The sequence below is a fragment of the Oryza glaberrima genome, chromosome 6, assembly GCF_000147395.1.
Source record: "Oryza glaberrima chromosome 6, OglaRS2, whole genome shotgun sequence".
Taxonomy (NCBI): domain Eukaryota; kingdom Viridiplantae; phylum Streptophyta; class Magnoliopsida; order Poales; family Poaceae; genus Oryza; species Oryza glaberrima.
Genome location: NC_068331.1, coordinates 12,561,224 through 12,582,515, shown reverse-complemented (window position 1 = coordinate 12,582,515; position 21,292 = coordinate 12,561,224). Strand labels below are relative to the sequence as shown.

The following is a 21,292-nucleotide window of genomic DNA, read 5'->3' as shown; positions in this document are numbered from 1 at the left end:
ATGCAATATATATAATTAATATATTTTGATACATGTATAGACTCTTCTAATCAAGTGATCAAATGAGCCTAATCCAACTATCTAAAATCTGTGTGATTTGGACCCAAAAATCTGTCGCGTGATGGATAGCTAGTCCCTAATTTTTTATGTGTCTCTAAATTTTCTCATTACTTACATGTCCCAGATTACTTACATGTCCCAGGTATAGATGGCCAAAAGGCCCAAGGCACGATGGCCCGGCCCACGGCACGGTATTTTAGCCCGGCCCAAGCACGGCACGGCCCGATGGGGTCGGGCCTGTGCCGGCCCGGCCCGACCATCGGGCCGTGCCTGGCCCCTCCACCGGCACGTTGGGCCGGGCCGGCACGGCACGATGGGCCGTAGGCTAGGCCCGATACATAAACAATAGGGAGTAAAAATAAACATATTATATGACACTGTCGAAAAAATAGGGATGTAAAATAGACTTATTTTAGCTATATATATATATATGCCAGCCCAAAGATGAGGGAAGGAAAATAGACTTATTTTAGCTGTATAGGTCACAACCCAAAGAAGAGGGAGGGAAAATAGACTTATTTAAAAAAAGACACGATGGGCCACCCGTACCTTCGGGCTGGTCCGGTACGGCCCGACTACTTGTGGACCGTGCCTGGGCGGGAGGCGCAGCCCATGGGCCGGCACCGATCGGGCCGTGCCGGCCCGATGGCTGGTGGGTCGTGCCTCGCTGTGCCTGTGCCGGGCCGTGCCGGCCGGGCCTTTTGGCCATCTATAGTCCTAGGTTTCCTTTTTTAAAAAAAAAATTCATCCCTTCATGCCCACTGCTGGGTTAGCTTATCATCGAAGGGGATCAACACAAAAACACAGGTAAGGGAGACATAAGCAATCGAAGAAAATCTCTCAGACACAAAGAATTTTCTCAAATTATAGCAAAATAAAAAAAACAATGAACTTAAAGGGCTACAAGTTTTATACTAACATCAAATTAAAAGAATCTTTACCGGTTGATGAAACCATTAGGATAGTCAAGTGTGGAACTATAGTTGTGTAATCTTACTCGGTTCTCACCATATGTATGTTTCATAAGCAACTTCAGCTCTTCCTAAGCCTATCCTTTGATTTTAAATATATGAGATGAAAATTCTACCCTTCCTAGGCAGTTTCACCCAAAGGAAAAATACTTCCTCAATGGATAAATGTTCTTCTTACCTATTGGACACATGATGATCTACGAGAATTATCTTTAACCCCAAAACCAGCTCAAAAGCGCTTTTCAATTATCAAAACCAGTGCAAATTAGATCCCTCGATCTTGTCGTACTCCTATGTGTTGTCTAAGTAGCATGTTGACTAAGTCTTTGTATCTTTGTGGCACTTGCAATAGAAAAAGAAGGGCAGAACCCACTAAGGCCCACATGTCAGGAGAGGAGTATAGGCTGCTGTCTTCTTCCTACACCATCCCCTCTCTCCTCTCTTCCCCATCTCCATCGCCTGCAGGGTGGTTCCGGCAGTGTAGCCCTATCATCGCCCAGGGGCAACAGGTAGCCCAACCCTATGAGCCATTGAAGGAAGAGAGAGGGGAGAGGTGGAGAGAGATGGGGAAAGAGGATATAGTGGATGGTAGAAGAAGAAGCCGGTAGCGTAGCCTCTGTCATGTGGCCCCATGTGGGTTTCACTTTTTTCCTTACCGTAAGTGCCACGTGGATGTCACTCACGATGAAATCACTGCCTAAACCACTGATTAGATTTGATTTACACTGGTTTTCATAGTTTAGAAATGCTTTATACCACCTTTTGTTGTTCCGTTTTGGCCTACCTTTTAACCGATGTTTTTTACTTTGGACCGGGTAATCTTATCTTCATAGCACTTTGGATCACTTCTAACTCTTTTACTCATCTACATCTAACTTGTCATATATAAAAAAAAAAGTACTACGTACCACTGTAGAAGTTCATTGATGAGTAGGAACCGACATACGCGAAATCGTTCATATGCTTGAGTAGAGAGTCATGGTGGTTCAAAGTGCTATAAAGGTAATATTAATTACCCAATCCAAAGTAAAAAACATCGGTTAAAAGATGATACAAAGTGAAACTTTAACGATAAAATGTGCCCTCAAGTAAAATTTACTCTTTATTTTGTGATTGAAGTGGACCTTTTCCAACACTCGCAGTGGCGACGCATCGTTTTGGGCAGTCCTGAGGGTGTTCGTGGTCAGATATTGATCCGTGTGCCGAGCTAAGGGTGTTCGATTCGTGTCCTGAGGGTGTTCGATCGCTTCGCTTGTTTCGTTTCGTTTGGTTCGTCCGATGCGGAACGGACGGAGGAGCTGCCCCCTTCCGTCCCACTGACGTAGACGACCTTTGATCCGTCCAAATTCCAAACTCCAAACTTGAAGGGGGTGGTTTGATGAAATTTACTCAAAATTTTACCGGCATCTTGCGTTCTCCTTCTCCATCCAAACCCGAAGAGGCCAAGTGAAGCCCTAGCACCGCCCCCAAACCCGAGCTCTCTCCTCTCCTCTCCTCCGCCGCCGCCCGCCGCCCCGCCGCGCCACATCCTTCCCGGAGACGGCCTGTGCGGCGAGCCCCGACGCGACCAGGCGGGGGAGAAGCCGGCCGACCGGCCGCCCGGCCGCCGCAGGAGCGAGCTCGGCCCCGGCGAGACGACCCTCCCCCTCGGCGCTCCTCGAGAGCTCGCCCGCCCGCCGATCTCCATCCCCGCGGGCAGCGGGCGGTGGCGTGCGGCGGCTCCATCCTCGCCGGTGAGCAACCGTACGCGCGTCCTGTCTCTCACTACCCCCAGATACCCTTCTCCTTCTCCTTGTCTTAGCCATAGCTTCTCTCCTAGATCTGGAAGCTGGAATCTGCTTTCCTCTTTGCCCTTAAGCTTAGTAATAATAACAATTTAAGAATTGGGGGATTGAACTGAACCCCCATGCCCCCACGTCAGGTTCGCCCCTGTTTTAAGATGAGGTATTATGGGCATCAGTTTTTTTGTCAGATTGAGCGCACATATTGTACATTCTTCGTGTTATCTTCTTCTATGATTTTACCTCGTGTTTATGCTAGTGCTTGCTGATTCTGTCAACTAATGGTTCAACACGTGCTGATATTTGATTAATCCATGTCAAGCGTACATTACTACTATAAATTAATCGGCAAGCTGCCCAAGCTGCCTGATTGTGGCCATGGGCGTATACCCCTTCATTAATGATCTATGATTCTGGCTCATGGTTTGCTTGATTTCATCATACTTTTGTACACTGCTGCAATATGAACACAGCAGAGGTTTCTGCATTACTAAAATGATCTTGGCTCGCCCATATCTAAACATATTTGAGCATTAGCTATACTTGTATTAAAATTTTGAGCCTAATTCAAGTACTCCCTGTTTGGTATATTTGATATTTATATGCAAATTTGGACATGCAGTTCTGGTTCATTTATGCATTTAGTAGATCACTGTATCAATTTTGGATGATCTTGCCATTAATCAATGTTTATTTTCTTGTTGACGCCATTGAATCAATGGCATTGAGTTTCTTGCATATACGCAATGAGGCAACATACATGATCATACAATCTTTGTTATGTTGAGTTTCAGCCTACTCAGGCATCTTCAATCTTGGATGATTTGTGTCATGATATATGTATGCTTTGGAAAAAAATATTCAGCTTTGGAAAAAAAATCTAGAATCTTATGTTATGCACATTGAGAAAAAAAAAGGGTTTGCATACAATAATTCAAACCGTTTGCATCATTATTTGTGACATAGTCTGGACCAAAAAGTATACAAGGACAAAATACACAAGATACCCTTTAGGATTTAAATTTTACTTGAAAATTTGGTAACAATGAATTTTAACCTTTTTGCTCGTAAAGCCTTAGAATTGTACGGTTGGAGCCAACCTTCTTGCCGAACCTTCCCAATCAGCTCCAACTTCAATGTGGAGAGGTGCCAACCATGAAGCTGGTGTTGGAGCTGCATATTATGGTGTGGTAGCTATCAAACAGAGCCATATGTAAAATAGCAAAATCACTTTACATGTCACCAACTAAAATATGTAAAATAGTAGTGTAATCCAAAAGTGCTTTGCAACTGAAAGCATTATTTTAAATTGCATTGTGTTGTGTGCACTCAAGATGGCATTGCTTATCTATAGGTGCCAGTGGGAAACTGATTGTTGCTATTTCCAATATTACTATTTGATAATGGGAGTTGGGACCACATGGAACCACACTGCAACACAACACCTGCATGTGTGGCCATTGCCCTTAGCTGGTTGAATCAAGCAATGAAGCATCCAGTGAGATACAACTAGGATGTGCTACTGAAAAAAAAAAATCTATTGTCGATGCATGTGAATAAGATATTTATGGATCATTATCACTACACACTTCAGCAAAAGAAGAATTTTATAGTTGGATGTTGTATTTTGAATAATTAGGCTAATGCTATTCTGCTGTTCAAAATGTTGTTTTTTGTCACTTTAATTTGAGAATTCAAAATTTAACTGAGTTGTTGAAATTTAAGATCTGGTTGAGTTTTTTTTTAAGGTCCATCTGAAGCTCCAAAATATAGAACTAAAATTGTCATATCGTTCAGGTTTGGAAATTTTTACTGCCCATTAGAGTACCCCGTGTTTGACAGCTGTAAAAACTTTCCAAGCAATCACGTGCGTTGCAAGTAATAACTGTAAAAGTATATTCGAACACAAAATTACAACATAACTGGTGTTGTTCTGATAGTTCACTGTGGCTGATGTGGAAGCAAAGATAGAAAATAGAAAGAACACCAACAAGCCTACCCTCTCCTTGCTAGGTCTGGCCCTCATTTGCACATACCCAGTCTCTTCTCTTGATGACTCTGGCATCACCGTCGAGTCCTCTGCTCATGTGAGCTGCCAGGGACAAGCACCCAGGTACCTGCTGTTACCGCAAGAAGGAACTTGCCTCCCCTCCCAGAGCTTCACTGGGTGGACATTAGGGGTAGACGGGAGTTTCATCCAGGCTGATTCTTCTGTCAGTATGGAACCCTAAATTGGCTCTTGGTCTTGGATTCTTCCAAGTTCCAGCTGTGTTTTGATTTGGTTACTCCCAGATATACTTCAATCCATTCAGTTAGATGAGGATTTAATGTGATTTTTTTCCTTGCAGGATTTTGTTTTCCCTGGATTTTCCTGGTTAGCTCATTATATGTTTTGTGGCATAGTTTAGTAGGAAGTTGAAGTTGATGCCTTCTTTTACTTTTCTAGCTGTTCTTCTTTGCCCTGGTTTTGTAGGATGTTTTGGTTTCAGCGGCTTGATTGTTGTTTTTCTTGGCAGATTGTGATGTCATTATTGAAGGAAAGGGATGTATCTGTTGATGGCTGGGTGTGCTATTTGAATGCCTAGTGTAACTGTTCCTAGAAACTATGGCATCGGAAGAATTCATCAGTCTTGGGGAACCTTGTGAGGCTGATGCAAAAGATGAAGAGACCAACCTTCAGACTATACCCCCCAATTTGAATGAAGTCAACCCATTGGCATCTGAAGGGGAGTCTGGTCCTGTGGATAACACCAAGGCTTCAGATGGGATCATAGATCTTGAAGGACAAGATCAAGTGGATGGGGAACCTACTACCATGGATAGTACCAAGGTTCCTGATGTAATTATAGATCTTGAAGAAGGTCAAGTGGAAGACATGGATCTTTCAGATGATGATGTAGTGGTAAAACATCAGCATTTGGATGCTTCTATCCAGTCCAGCACCAGTGTAGCAGATGTACAGACTCTACATGGTGTTTCAGTTGAACTAGATAAGGGTAATGGGCTTGAGAATGGCAGTCATGCATCGAAAAGTATCCTTATCGATGAAAGCAGTATCCTCTTATATGAAATCTGTCTCATTTCTATCTTCTAATGTACTCCCCAAGCAAGTTTGTGTTCTCCGGAAGTCAATTCTTCCATGAATCTTCTGAATTGTACTCACATCAGAAGAGCTGACTAGTCCTGTTACTGCCAGGACGAAAACATTGTTGCTACCAATCAGGTTGTTTCATTCTGTTTATTCCTTGACATGGTGTGTTTAGCAATCAGAGGAGTTAAAAGAGCCCGAGTAGAATCAACTGAGCCTTCAGTTCGTGTGATTTACAGCAACTTGACAAGGTTAAACACAAACTGAATTTTTATTCTCAATAATTTGTATGATTGCAAATTGTATCTTGTAGCATTCATTTTTTATCCTTATGAAAACTTTTTGCAATTGCATAGCCACTTTAACATTTGTTGGGGGCTATTTTAACTGTTAATGTGTATTTTCTCAATATTCTAGGGAAAGCAAAAGAAAGCTCATGGAATTGATGCAACAATGGTCTGAGTGGCAAACCAGAAAGCAAAATACATTGACGGTACTATGACTTCCTGAAGTATGGTTGCTTCTTATTAATTTTGTTTGTATGCCAGCATATCTGCCAATGCTACCGAAAAATTGAGAACGCTGCTTCTGCTGCTATACTATGGGCAATTGGGAACTAGAGATTAACATAAAAAAAAAAGAAGGAATGTAAAACACAATTAGTTCAGTTCCAAAATATATTTTCATCTTTCTTGTTCTATCAACAGATAACTCTTCTGCTTGATGTTTCTTTTGCTTTTCTTAATGCTTTATAATTCCGCAATATAATTTTCTTGTGATAGCGAATGGAAGAGATCATGACTTATGGAACATAGATTTCAACGTCACCTAGTATAGATTAAGGGGCAGACATAACTGAAAATTATCAATAGTCTTTTCTTTATCTTTATCTTATGTTTTTCTCTTGGAAATACAGAAAGCTGGGGAAGAAGTTTTAGAATGTGGTGAAGAGACTTATTATCCAGCATTACATGTTGGTTCAGAGAAATCTTGTGCTGTGGTAAGTGTTAAGTGCGCCACGTTTACAAGTTAAATTAAACTCACCCGTGCATAAGAATCAGCAATGCATTCGTTTTGAAGATTTACATCAGTGATTTATTTTCTGTTGTTATCTTCCTTTTTACCATTCTCACTGCAAAAATAGATGGTTTTTTCCTTTTGTTTATGAAAGGAAAAGAATATATATTTGGTCCCTCAACTCTTCATGTGGTTTAATTTGCATCCCTCAACAAATAATATCAGGCAGAGTATTGTTTCTGCATGTTACTTTTGGCTTAGATGGTCTTCCATTGTTTAGTACTGAGATGATCTTTGTTGAACCTTTGACATGGATACATACTGGATTGTATGATTTACATATATTTTTATGCCATAGTGTTGCTTAAGTGAAATTGAATAATTCAATATTTTGCTTTGTTCCCCTTCTTGTGAGAAGTCATTTTGGGTAGATAGCCAAGCAAAAGAAGGTGTTGTTCTGGATGATGATTCGGTCCCGCTATATGATCGCGAGTTCACATTGGGCTCAACTCCTTTGGGTGATCCATCAAACACTGAAAGGTAGAAGTTATTAAACCGTTTTATCTATATCTTTGTTAGCATATGTGTCTGGAACCACTTATTTATTTCAACAATTGTTAAGTTCATTTAGTTGAAAGAATCCCTTTGGAGTTGTAACGGCAACATAGTATTACAATTATAAATATTCCCCTGACTAGAATCCAAAACGAACTACAGAATTACTGGAAGGTTTTAAGGATATTTTTGATTCTGATAGCTCCAACAATTGTGAAGGGGTTGTTTAGATGTGCCACCAATGTTCAGGGCTAATATGGGCTTCTAGGCAAAATAAATTATCCATGCTCCACCATCTGAAAAATGAAATGACTTTGGAGTTGAGATCTGCTCTCCCTGTATGTCCTTTTTTTAAAAAAATTATTTTTATCCTTCATTGTATTAGCCTTTTTTACTTCACTGCACTCTTTATCAGGACATGAACTCCGTGTACCTTTATTTTTGCTTGTGAACATATTGCTCATAGCTACTTCACATTTGACATGTCTTGGGATGATCTATCTGATGTCTCAATTATACCTTGGCATGAATCCTCAACTTGAGCTACCTTTTTTTAACAGCAGAGCAGATAAAGATGATTCTCGCTGTTTCAACTGCGGTTCTTATAGTCATGCTCTGAAGGAATGCCCTAAGCCTCGTGATAATGCTGCAATAAACAATGCACGCAAGCAACACAATATGAAAAGGAACCAATCTAATGTTAATCGTGGACAAAATCGATATTACCAGAAAACGCCAGGCAAATTTGATGATCTGAGACCAGGAATCCTTGGACCTGAGACAAGGGAATGCTTGGGGATCGGGGTAATTGATGATTTCTTATGCTAGTTAATGCTTGAACTGTATTGGTTTTGGTTAGTCTTCTAGTTTGTTATATTTGTTTACCAGCATATATCGATCTTCAGTTAAGTTTGACACAAATGAGTTAAAACGCCAAATCATTTGGCTTTACACTTGTTAACTTGATGATATAGTACTTATACTCCGAAGGCTATATGAACTGAAAAATCAGTAGTTCATTAAATAGCAACTTGTATCAATCCAAGTTTCATATTATGTTCATGAATCTCTTGTCATTCTTGAAAGTTAAATTCTTTTTCTTTATGAATTTCCATATTCAACATGATTATTATATGGTCATTCTTGAACTGCAAGTTCTGTAATAAGCTGTTGGGAAAAGTGGAATAATTTTACTGTTGAGCTGCCTTTGATTGTACCTGTGGTGCAATACTTTCTGAGGGTTAAGTGATAATATATTTGAGACAAACTGTTTCATTATAATTCGTTCTGCTAGCCTGTCGCTTTAGCTCCCTGAAACAAATGACACCACTGCTAGGGTTATTCAGCTCCCTGAAGTTTTCTCTGAGTTTATAAACCTTGCAGGAAAACGATCCACCTCCGTGGCTGCACAGAATGCGTGAACTGGGTTATCCTCCAGGTTACCTTGGTAAGCTAACCTTCCAATTTGTCACCCGATCATTCCAGCAGCGAATTTATGCTTACAGTTTTTCTTTTTGTGTGTATCTGTTTAAGAAATTTCAAGCTATGCATGCTTATACATGGTTTTCTCTTCCCCCTTGCCCCCTAAATATCATGGTTCTCTAAGTCTTTTTTCTGTTATTGTGATTGTTAGATGTGGTTGACGACGAGGACAAACCTTCTGGTATCACCATATTTGGAGATGAGGACCCAAAAGAAGAATACGAGGAGGGAGAACTTCCGGATCAAGGTGAACCATCCCCTCCTCAGAAAAAGAAGACGGTGGAATTCCCTGGAATAAATGGCCCCATTCCAGAAAATGGTGACCGCTGGCTCTGGGACAGCACTCCGCCTCAGTACTCAGAGCGCTATCATTCCTCAGATTCGAGAGAACAACGAGATAGAGGCCCTCCTGGTGCTGATCGTTATTCAAGATATCACTCCTATGACTACGGACCAGCAAGCCCCAGTCATGGAAGGTCTCACCCAGATAGAGGATGGAGAAGCTCTTCAGGCTATGAAAATTTGCCAGCCGATGATGGTGCCTGGACACCGCATGCTTACTCAAGCCGACAGTACTCAAGCCAGTACAGCACGAGCTCAGAGACGTCATCGCGCCATTCCAGAGACAGGCATGATAGGCACTACCACCACAGGAGGTGAACAAAACATGTGGCTGATTTGTACCATATCAACTGCTGAAGAATCTTATATCAGCCAGCTGCAGTATGGCTTCAGATGAGCTTCCCTGTGCTGTGTAGCCCCTTATTGGTGAAACTGTAGCATGCAAAATTTTTAACTCCATGCTAAATCATGGGATTTTTTTTTCTGAGACAGATTTACCACTTCATTTATGCATATTAACAAATGTGCAATGTGTAAAACTATTATTTTCAAAAAAAGCTACAAAAGTAAAGGTGGTGACTCGAGTCTAGAGAGACAGATAGGAAGATGGTGACTGCTCTCTACATCTCCTTTACCTTTGGCACAAAATGCAGGCTGTCAATATGAAAGGCACAAAGCAAGCATGCATGCTACTTACATGGCAAATTCTGTTGAGCCAAAATCTGCCAACAGTTTGCCTTTTGCTTGATGTCTGCTCTGCTGCTTTCCTTGGATCAGGCATGTTTATGCCCTGCCTATAGGCTAATATGCATGCTGCTGCTACATTGAGAGGCTATAAGGCTTTTATTCTGTCTGTCTTCCTCTGTTTTGCTCTTCCTTTTTTTTCCTTTGCGTCTTTTGCAGGCCATGCATACATGATGATGGCAGGACAGACAGACTGTAAAACCTGCGGCGTATGGCCGGAATTTGTCTTTTGATGCGTGATCGTGTTATCTCCAGTTGCACATTCTACAGGGAACGTTGGCACTGATTGATTTTTCATCCTCTGCTATCTTTCGACCTGGCGTTGTTTTGAGCTATGATCTCAATGTGAACTACACAAAATGGTGGTTTAGTGAACAAAAACTGAATTCTTATATAAAAATATGTGCATAAAAACCACTGCATAAAACCTGTGGCAACCCTGTAGAAACCGCGGAGAATTTGAGATGCTTCGATCCTCTTATTAAAACAGAAATGGTGCAGAATTCGAAATGACTACATTCAAATCAAGTCAATGAAGAAATTGAACTCACCTACGGTGTGCTCTGTATTTTTACTTATTACCACAGAATTATGGCAACGAACTATATATACACCCAAAGTTCCAAACATCTTTGGTCTTTCTACTGAAGCAACCATGACTTTATTGCTAAAATAGTAAAATACACACACTAGGACCACGTTCCTGTGCTCTTTGGCAAACCTAGAGCGAAAGATACTTGGAGTATAGTGTCAAGATTGGAATCAACCATTAAAGTAGCGATTTTTTCTTTGTCCTACTAAGCTTGCATCATGGATTTGACCAAGAAATGATAAAATGTTGCAACTTGGGATAAACTTCAAGTTTGTTTCGCTGACTAATTCTTTGTCTGAAATCGAAATGAAGCATCAGTTTGTATATATTTTAGAGTCATTCATTATCTTTCAGTAAACTTATAATTAGGTAAATATACTGGCAGCTTAGTTGCAACTGATTTCTAATTCAGCATTCAAGATCATGATAGTAAATCAGTATGATATAAAAGGTATATTAATTGGAGTTTTTTTTTTGATTATTTTCGTGCAACTGGCATGGTGTTGTATTTCTTTACTAACTTTCCTTTGCATGTGCTAATTTAATTTGATTGATATAAGGTATTGATGCAGGCATGCATCAAAGTTTCATACGGCCGGCTGGTTCTGCAATGTGACTATGCAAGATGCGACTTTATTAAAAAAAGGAACTATAATAAAATAAATGTCAGACATAGAGCAATCATGTGTACTTTTCATGCATGATGAGACAATAATTATTGATCAATATATACATGCTGGCTAAATATAATATAACGCCCTTAGTGATTAATCATGATTAGTACTCTCATAGTTTTATATATATGCAGCATCGCTCAGACATTAGGTGGAAGCCATCTGTGCTAATCTCATTTGCGAATGACCTCAGAACATCTCACTAATCGATCCACAATCCATTGGCGCCACACTATTGACAAACATAATTAAAGATAAACGTATATATATAGAGCAGCATTAATTCCACACTGCATCTTCTGGGATACGGCATTGACGAAACCTTATTATTGTTATGATAACTCTTATCGACGCTTTCAGCATGCAGTAGCATCGATCCATCTTTCGTTGTGATGGGATGTTCATGTGGTTGATTAATTTACATGCATGTACTACCCAATTCAGAGGATAACATCGATCCATCGAGCAGTTTCGCTTGGGCAAGGTACATAAGTCAGCTTCAGACTGGTTTATAAGAACATGTGACTGATAGAACGAAAATCAATTTTAAGAGCTTCCTACTCTTAAACGATGCAAAACTAGTCATTAGGATTTATTGGACACAAATATTACGTACATATATGTGTGTTGATGCGAAAACACGAGGCCTAAAAGATTTGCTTAACTTCAGTGCAGGATCAAAAATCTTGCTTTTAGGTTCGTGAGCGTGCCAGTTGATTTGATCCTGCAATTAACAAGGAATAAAGACAAAGAAACCGTCGTTAAATCCATAAATGATAGCCGATCGGCCAGTCGCCGATGACGTATCATTTATCTTTGAGCCGATGTCATATTTGAGTCGATCGGAAGTCATAAATAGGCAAGAAAGAACTAAATATATTCGATCATCTGTGGATACTAATGAAATATAATCTTGATGTCGATATATACTTAAATCAAGTGATTGGAATAGATCGGTCGCCATGCCGAGACAGTATAAATCACTTAGATCGAAATATATATTAACGAGAAGATTATAAGCATTCATAGCGTAGCCGATCAGATAGATCTAACATGTATCGGCTAATACTCCGATACAACTCTATATTGAGATACTAAAGCAAGCAAAACATACCAAATAAGAAGCTTAATATACCTAAATGCAGTAACATAAAGGGCAGATCTAGCATATCAATTAAGCACATAAGATATAAAGCTAAATCAGGTAAAATCGGCTGAAACCCCGACACTACCCTAATCGACAACCAAAAGCAGGCTAGAGATTATGGTTCTAATCACGACTTATAAGGTCAAACTTAACTGATGTAGCTATAAGTATAAAAAGAAGAACAATATCTAGACAATCAAGCTATTGGATGTTTCATAAGGTGGTAGATACCCTATATAATCTAAGCCAACGTTGTTATTTAACCTAATCGGCTGCCTCCTTACGATAGAAGTTAGCCGGTTGAAGGTTAGATAACGATATTGTCGAAGATTATATAGATATATGATAACTCGACAACTTACATAAATAAGATTAGAGTATCATAATGATGGAAGCACTAATCCCGAAAACGCAAGCCGCCATGACAAGTTTACCTCTACTTGAAGATCGAAACCGATGCAGCTCAACTCGAAAGCAAGAACTCGTCGAAAATAAAAGGTTGACGATGCGCCGAGATTGTTATTGAACGTGTGTTGTTTGATTACATGGGTTCGGGTCATATTTATACCCGAGATACAAAATATGTCCTTGTCGGACACGACTCTTATCTCTAACAAACTCTAAGATACCATAAGTCTTTATGGCAGACTTTTGCCCAAACTTATCTCTAAGGAAATTACATAAAATATCCTAATTAATAGATACAATTGACTTCTCAGGACTCAATCCATACATGGCAATCCACATGAAGCACATTAACTCAACCCGACAACGTGTATCGAGTCATATTGTCGGAATCGGCTTAATCGGCTAACCTTGTCCGACTCGAAGTATGCCGATCCTGATCGCAGCCGATTCGGATTTTAGCCGATCCTCGCTCTGTTTCCGGAACGATCTCCACCTTGAATTCCGCTTCAGTTTTATCTTCATCTTCGATACTTGAATTACCAAATTTGTTGTTAACAATATGAGCTTTAAATAAAATTTTAGTGAGAATAAATATGTTCTACCGATATCCATCTCTCTTAACACGTGTTAAGGAGATGTGGAAGATGTTGCGTGTATAACAATGAATGGGTGTCTTAGAAAGACAAAAAATAGTCAAGGCTAATTAATAAAAAGCGATGCAAAATCATTAATTTTACCATAGTAAGATTAAGTTGTGGGATTTATAATCAAGAGTTCAATACTATATTTTTTCACAAGCAAAGATGATGGGGTGTGATAACATCTAGGTCGAAGCTCTATGCTTAGCCCTATAATCCCATTGTAATTTTTTTATAAGAGCTAGTTCTCCGTCCTACTTTAAGTGTAATTGGGTTTACATGTCTAACGTTTGACCGTTCGTTTTATTTAAATTTTTCTGATGATTAGTATTTCTATTATTATTAGATGATAAAACATAAATAATATTTTATGTGTGACTTATTTTTTAACTTTTTTATAAAGTTTTAAATAAGACAGACGATTAAACGTTGGATACGGAAACCTATAACTACATTTAAAATGGAGTAGAGGGAGTATATAGTTTATGAAAAGTTTAAGTTTTTATTAGCTTAGCTCTACGTATGAAAGTTTCGTGGCTCGGCCACTAGCTCTGGGAGGAGATGCGACTGCGAGGCGCTGTTGTCGACGGTTCCACTTACATCCCACACACGTACGTACGAACGTCATGCTTTGTGTGACACGCACAGTAATAGCCCTGTCACTGTCACACGTCCCAATGCCCTGTCTCCTCCTCCTCCTCCTCCCTAAAAAACAGTTAGTAGAAACACAGGATCATCTGAGAGGAAAAACCAACGGCTTCTCTCGTCAACACCCCTTAATTTGCCCTTTGCTTGCACACACGCAGGCATGCACAGCCCATCTAGTGATTAATAATTTGGTCCATTTGGTAGGCGTTGGTCCGCCTGCTCCGCCCACCACCACCCATGCATCACCATCATATCTTCTCATCTTTCTCTCCTCTCCCTGCTTTGTGCTCCTGTCCCTCTGCTAAGTGTATTTATGCAGGCCACCCGGGTGTCCCCAACTCTCTGCCTGCCTGCCAAAAGCACTTCTCGCCCTAAACCTGAGAGCTCAATGTTTTCCTAAACACTTTGGATTTTCGTAGTTATAGAATGTAGAAAATAAACTAGAATTCAGAAGCTAGGTTTTTCGGCTTCTGTGAATTCTCGTAGGCTACTAACCAGCTTCTTCTCGGCCTACACTCAGATCCTTGTGCCAAAAGCTGCTACCTACCTAGCTAAGCCTAAGCTAAGCTCCCTCCTGCTTCTTCATATATTGTGGTTTGGTTTGCATCTTGCCGCGTAAACTACCACACTAGTGTGCATCCATGCACGCATGAGCGTCATGGAAACAAGGCCCCTCTCCCCGCGCGCCTCGCCGCTCCCCTCCTCCGCCAAGAGCCCCGCCGGCGGCGGCGGCGGCGGTGGCCTCCAGTGGCTGTTCGGGAAGCGCGGCAGGAGGAACAGGGCGCGGCAGCCGCTGGCGGCGCAGCTGGGACCCGGCGACGACGACGGCGAGGAGGTGGAGGACGAGGAGGACTTCTTCTTCGTGTCCACGCCCTACCTGTCCACGCCGTCGTGGTCCGCCGCCGGGGCGTCGCCGAGGAAGAGAGGGGATCATCAGGCGGCGCTGGCGCGGCTGCGGGCGGCGGTGCTGTCCGTGCTGGCGCGCGCGCGGCGCGGCGGCCGACGCGCGGGGGGCGGGTCGTCGGCGTCGGCGCGGGTGCTCACCGGCACCGTCTTCGGCCGGCTCCGCGGCCGCGTGCACCTCGCGCTGCAGACCGACCCGCGCGCCGCGCCGGCGATGATGCTCGAACTCGCCGGCTACTCCACCGGCGCGCTCGTCAGGGAGATGGCCTCCGGCCTCGTCCGCCTCGCCCTCGAGTGCGAGAAGGCGGCGCCGCCGACCAACCCAGGTACGTACACAAACTCCTCCTGTTCCCACCCCCCCATGGTGTTCGTCCTGTGTTCACGCACGCATCGATCGATCATTCGCAGGCGAGAAGCGGCGGCGGGCGGCGCTGATGGAGGAGACGACGTGGCGGGCGTACTGCAACGGGCGCAAGTGCGGGTACGCGGTGCGCCGCGAGTGCGGCGCCGAGGAGTGGCGCGTGCTGCGCGCCGTCGAGCCGGTCACCGTCGGCGCCGGCGTGCTCCCCGACGGTGGCGGCGTTGCCGGCGGCGAGGGGGACATGATGTACATGAGAGCGAGGTTCGAGAGGGTGGTGGGGTCGAGGGACTCGGAGGCGTTCTACATGGTCAGCCCCGACGGCAACGCCGGCCCGGAGCTCAGCATCTACCTCCTCAGAGTTTGATCGATCGAGCTTCACATCCATTATTCATGGCGCCTAGGGCTAGGGCAACGAGGATCGATGACGAAAGTGTCAACTATGTGTGATGTCAGCACGTTGGTACGTGGTTAGTAGAGCCATAGCTATGTAGGAATCTGTGTTGCTGTGCTTACGCATGGTGTCCTATATATATATGGGTTGTTCATGTTAATTTGGTCGTTTGGTTATTTGAAATATATAGCCGGTCGGTGGCTTGACGATGATGATGTTGCTGCTGCTACTGCAACCTCTGTTTCAAATTAACCGTCGTTCTAGCTTTGTCTTAAGTTAAACATGTTTTTCTTTTACCATTAACAAAGAAGGTAGCCCGCGCGAATGCGCGGGTACGTATAGTAGGACTGTATTTCAAACACTATAAGGGTGATATATAAGCCAGAGAATATTTGTTGTTCAAGAAAAAAAATGGTAAAATAAACCATACATCACTGTATACACTGTAATTAAGGAAATGTAAATTATCTAATAATAAAAAAATATATATTTACCGTAAAATAGATGGTAGATTTTAATACACTACTAAATATGATAAGAACAAGAATATCTCTCATATTTAAATAAAAATCCCTTTGTCGTGGTCATATATAAACTCCTCTACTGTTTTTGCTTCAAAAGCTATGTGCATTTTTAATAAAACGACATTAATACCACTAAAATAAATTATACATTATTAATACACTAAAAATCATCTACACTGCTTAACTTGGTGTTCATTACTTATTTCCACATCTATGTATAAATAGTCTAAACATACCACTTCAATTGAATAATACAATAGCACCGTTAAAAATAGACATGAATGTCTCTCTAACGGATAAGGTCGACTATATCTACCAAGGCTTTCTTATGTAATGCCATGAAACATCAGTCCCACATCGACGTAGCCATGCCCCCAAAGACCAGCCTATAGCATCATTTAACACTTAATTCACTATTGGCACACCCACAAATGATTCTATTAGTTAGTATGTCCCTTTATATACATGGTCTACAGCAGCCTTTCACTGATGCCATCTTAACTCAACCATATGTATACCCTTGTAATATTTACGATAGCATAGTAAATACTATACCCTGCATTGAAGAACGGAGAGGGACAGAAAGGAGGAGGTGATGAAAATAGTTATAATTTTTACCCCCTACTTATTTCTGTGTAGTATTATTTTTAACAAAATCGTAGTTTAAAGGCTATTGACAACACATAAGTGCCGGACGGCCGGTTTGATGTTTTTTTCTTGATTAGTATTTCTTTGATTTTACTATTGATATATTGTTTGATTTATCGTTTTTCTCCATAGTACATTACGTAGGTAATTAAGTTTTTTTTCCACAAAGTGAGATGATCGTACGAACTATACGTACGTACGTTATTCTTTTTGGGATGGAGATTAGCAGCGTGGGAGTTTTAATAGATCTAATCCAACGGTTTAAAATAACGGGTCCACCAATTTAAGTGAAAATTAAAGGTTGAATGTTTTTTTCTCTCTGATTTTCTAGGATTTTTCTAATTTATTAGAGCGCCAAGCATATACATTTCACGTGTGATTCTACAAACGCTACTAAACTATCATGTGATAGTATAATAAATCAGATAAAATCATAAAATATTAAAAAAAAGTCTAACTATCGATTTTAACTTAAAGATGAGAGACCCATTATTTTATATAGTTAGAATTATCTTAAAAAATAAAAAGGCGTGAGACGTACGTGAGACATGTACGTCAGACGTGCATGTAAGTACGTATCTATTTGTCCTTCTCGCTCCTCACCTCCTCTGTTTTTTTAACTGACAAAATCATATAAAAACTCAATAATTAGATAGAGGTCACATGATCTAATTTTTAATTTTTAAATAACAAAATATGGGTAATATAGATAGGGGAGAGTTCGGAGGGTGTGGAGGGGAGTACGTGTACGTGCGTGCGTACGGTGGTGGGGATACCGGATTTTTTTTTTAGATGGAGATTTAATTGGCAAAATTAATTAGTGGGTCCACCCTTTTTTTTTCTAATTTATTAGAGCGCCATGTGGCGGCTTATGAGAGTTTGTAGGAGGTCACGTGGCAGTTTGGGAGCGTTTGTAGGAAAGTTAATAGACTTTTAGTAGATAATAGATTTTTAACGACATATGACTCATATATTATGAATGTATTTCATTTAAGTGGTTGCAGTGACCTGAGTAGCACCCCAAGGTCCTGAGTTCAAATCTTCATAAGAGCGAATTTCAGATTGTGTTATTTGAGGGCTAAGTTTCCTGTTTGATAGGCTAAAGTTCCTAATTTGAAAGGCTGCATATATCCGGTTGAATGTAGAGGCCGGGTAAAAAACACCCTTCTCTAAAAAAATGTAATGATTCAAAATATAAATCTTATGATAAAAGTTTAAGTTTATTGAAATTGATGATCAAAGATTAAACTGTTTCACTTAGGACAAATTAATCTAGAACGACGAGTAATTTGAAATAGAGGAGATACTTAATTGCATTTCTACTCTCACTTTACTATTGGTTTTAGTTTGGGCGGCACATATTGCTATGATAAATATTGATATATGAGGAGGCGTAATCTGTTTAGAAATGATGAACACCTATAGGCTATAGGTAATGCTACGAAAGAGGACACGACTCGAGGAAGAATATTTAAGGGGCATTTACAAATTTGTCACTGGTTTTTTCAATTTTGTAAGGATGCCACTCAAATGACAGTTCCATTGGTATTTCTGTAATTTTCTAGTGGTAGTTTTGCAATAACGATTTAAAGTAGTGGTAAATTTACAATTGCCCCAATATTTAAACATGGAGTAAGCATGATTTATTTTAGTTTTTACGATGATTATATGTCATATGCATATTTCTAATGGAATAAAGAGGCTCTATTTTCTTAAGGATTTATTATTTGACGGTTTAAGGGTTATATATATCGTTAAAGTTTATTCCCACTTAGTTAATGCTAATTCTCTCTTTTATCATGAAACCACATCACCTCAATTATTTTTAGCCTTTGAATGATTCATCAATGGTGTAAATTGTATCTCTTCATCTAAAAGCCACAACATACAAACCCAATCATTTATAACCTTTGGATAATTAATCAAGGAACAAAAATATATAAGCACATGAAAGAAAATTGTATAGTAGATAACAAAAAAAATTTAGAACTCATATTTACTATATTATCACACAATTCTCTTGCAGCAACGTGCAGGATATACCCATATAGTATATATGGATCAGCAGTAAGTTATACGTTGAAATTAAAAAAAAATCAAGTCATATGGGTATCTCTACCGTACTTAAACAATTAATATAACTGTAGTTTGGGAAAGACGAGCGCAGACAATCCAATAAGAAGTCTTCATTCTCTTAGACATTCTTACAGCATATATATGGTTTACTATAGATTTCGTATAGAAGTCCTAAACATGAACAATATATACAAACCATAGCTCCAAAAGGACAACAATCTCGTACCATCTATCCGTACGACTAGCTAGCCCTTCTCATTGGTCCAGAAATATCTACTCTTCGGACTCTAAATGCAACTAAAGTTTGAGATGACTCTAAATGCATCACAATACTGTAGGGAAGTGGATTACAATATAAATTATTGTGTCATGTATTGCTGGAAACGGAGAAAAAAAAACAACAAATTCAATGTAACTTTGAATGTAGCTATACTTTCGTAGTCATGATTTGATTTGCAGAGCCATCATTTCACTTATTCGCGGAATAAGTGAAACGGCATATTTACAAACAAAAAGTAACTTGTGAATAAAAATTTTATATACGTGTTCTTAGCGATCTAAAAGCAAAGGCTGAAAAATAAACTTCGATGAAAAAAAATCTCAAAATCAGCTCTAAATTTAAGGTTGAAAATTTAAATTTTGGCTGATAAGCATAAGCATAAGCGAAAAGATGAGGCCTATATATACGTATACGATGGTTAATTTTGGCACTGCTATATATGTTCACTAAATATTTTGTAAATTTTCTTCATAGTATTTTGGATTGTATGTATACCAAGTAAAGGCATGTACCTTTAAGAGCTCAAAAAAAATACTTTCAAACATTTTGGAGAGGATGTAAATATATGGGTCCCTCTACCATGCTGACAAGAAGGGTGCTGAATTTCAACTCCCCTCTCCACACGTTATGACGGCATGCGCCAAGGCGCAGCGCATGATCTTAAAGTATTGCATCAAATCCTGTTGAAAAAAGGATGTCGTTTTAGTGCTGTGGCACGTTCGATCATGGCGTATCTAGGATAAAAATATAAAATCTTCATGCATCCGTGATCTATGTCAATAAAATTCCTAAACCATACGCGGATAAAGTAAAAAGAACACACAGTGGATCAGAGAGACCTGAAAAATATTGGAAGATATACACCAAATTCAGCTGCAGACTGCAACATTACAACTACAATAAGGGTAAAAATGATCCATGATCTGATGATCACAAATGGTCCTATCGGCTAGCAATAAAGAGCATATTAATGACAGATACTCATCGTTGCATGGCATAACCCCTGCAGCCAACCAGCATCATCACTTACAGCCCCATCGTTTGGCCTAAACAGCCAAAGAATAAGCCAAAATTTGAATTTTTGAACTTAATTTTGAAGTTGATTTTGAAATGTTTTTAACGTAATTTTTGTTAATTTTGGCTTTTAAGTCGCTACGAACAAATCTACAAAAGTTTTACTTATAAATTAATTTTAATTTTCTAATAAGCCAAATAAGCCATTTTAGTTAAAATGGCAACCGATGGGAGCCTTAGTTGCTTGCTTGCTCCTGTAAATTTTTCCAGCATTGTGAACGAACTCATACATAAATATCAGGTCTTGATCCTGCAGCTAGAGCTAGGGCTGGCGCACAGACCAACCCCAACGGTGGATTCGCCACTGGTTCAATCAATACTAGTTTAATCCATACCATCATTTTGTGGTACCGTTTGAAGGGCAGAATAGGACAGAATAGGTATAATACCAACTTTTAAAATATTAAGAGTACTATATAATATGATATCCAAGCGACATCATGTCCTATCGTAATGCTGAATAGTGGCATTTATTTAATAAAGGTTTGTCATGCATTTTAATTTAGTTTTTATGTTGGTTCATTGGTTTTAACAAATTAAAATAGGTTTTATCTTTTCACTAAATATATAATAGATTTGTATAAAATACTATCCCTGTAGGTTTGTAAAAACTCGTTATACGCTTTTAAGTAAAACCGGACGGTAAGCCTTTATCTTAGAAAAGAATATCCATGTAGGCATTAATTTTATTATGTATGTATTAATTTTTATTATTCTAAGTTTCAATAGAAATAAATAGAGAAAAATACTGTATGAACTATATATACTCCAGAAAAGGAGTATCAAAATTTAGGATTTTTAATTCTAGCTTTGTGCTTTCTTCCCATATACTGTTAACTTTTAATTAAAGCTATCTAATCATTGCTCTTTACTCTTTATGTTGCAAGC

General features: G+C 39.9%; 2 protein-coding genes across 6 annotated transcripts; both read left to right on the top strand.

The window, feature by feature from the left end:
* Positions 1-2,451: 2,451 nt before the first annotated feature.
* Positions 2,452-10,149, top strand: LOC127776701 (uncharacterized). 5 transcript variants are annotated; one of them, XM_052303222.1, is made up of 9 exons: positions 2,452-2,764; positions 5,329-5,865; positions 6,076-6,151; positions 6,318-6,393; positions 6,817-6,900; positions 7,336-7,457; positions 8,036-8,276; positions 8,856-8,919; positions 9,106-10,149. In XM_052303222.1, the coding sequence occupies exons 2-9, from the start codon at positions 5,418-5,420 to the stop codon at positions 9,612-9,614; spliced, it is 1,620 nt and encodes a 539-aa protein (XP_052159182.1). In that variant the 5' UTR covers positions 2,452-2,764; positions 5,329-5,417; the 3' UTR covers positions 9,615-10,149. The 5 variants fall into 5 exon arrangements, with proteins under 5 accessions (XP_052159182.1, XP_052159185.1, XP_052159179.1 ...); XM_052303225.1 differs by having other exon boundaries at positions 2,453-2,764; positions 5,329-5,844; positions 8,033-8,276; XM_052303219.1 differs by having other exon boundaries at positions 2,453-2,764; positions 8,033-8,276.
* Positions 10,150-14,453: 4,304 nt separating this feature from the next.
* Positions 14,454-16,051, top strand: LOC127777350 (protein MIZU-KUSSEI 1-like). The gene is made up of 2 exons (XM_052303925.1): positions 14,454-15,376; positions 15,459-16,051. Exons 1-2 carry the CDS (start codon positions 14,797-14,799, stop codon positions 15,773-15,775), a joined length of 897 nt encoding a protein of 298 aa, XP_052159885.1. The 5' UTR covers positions 14,454-14,796; the 3' UTR covers positions 15,776-16,051.
* The last annotated feature ends 5,241 nt before the right edge of the window (positions 16,052-21,292 follow it).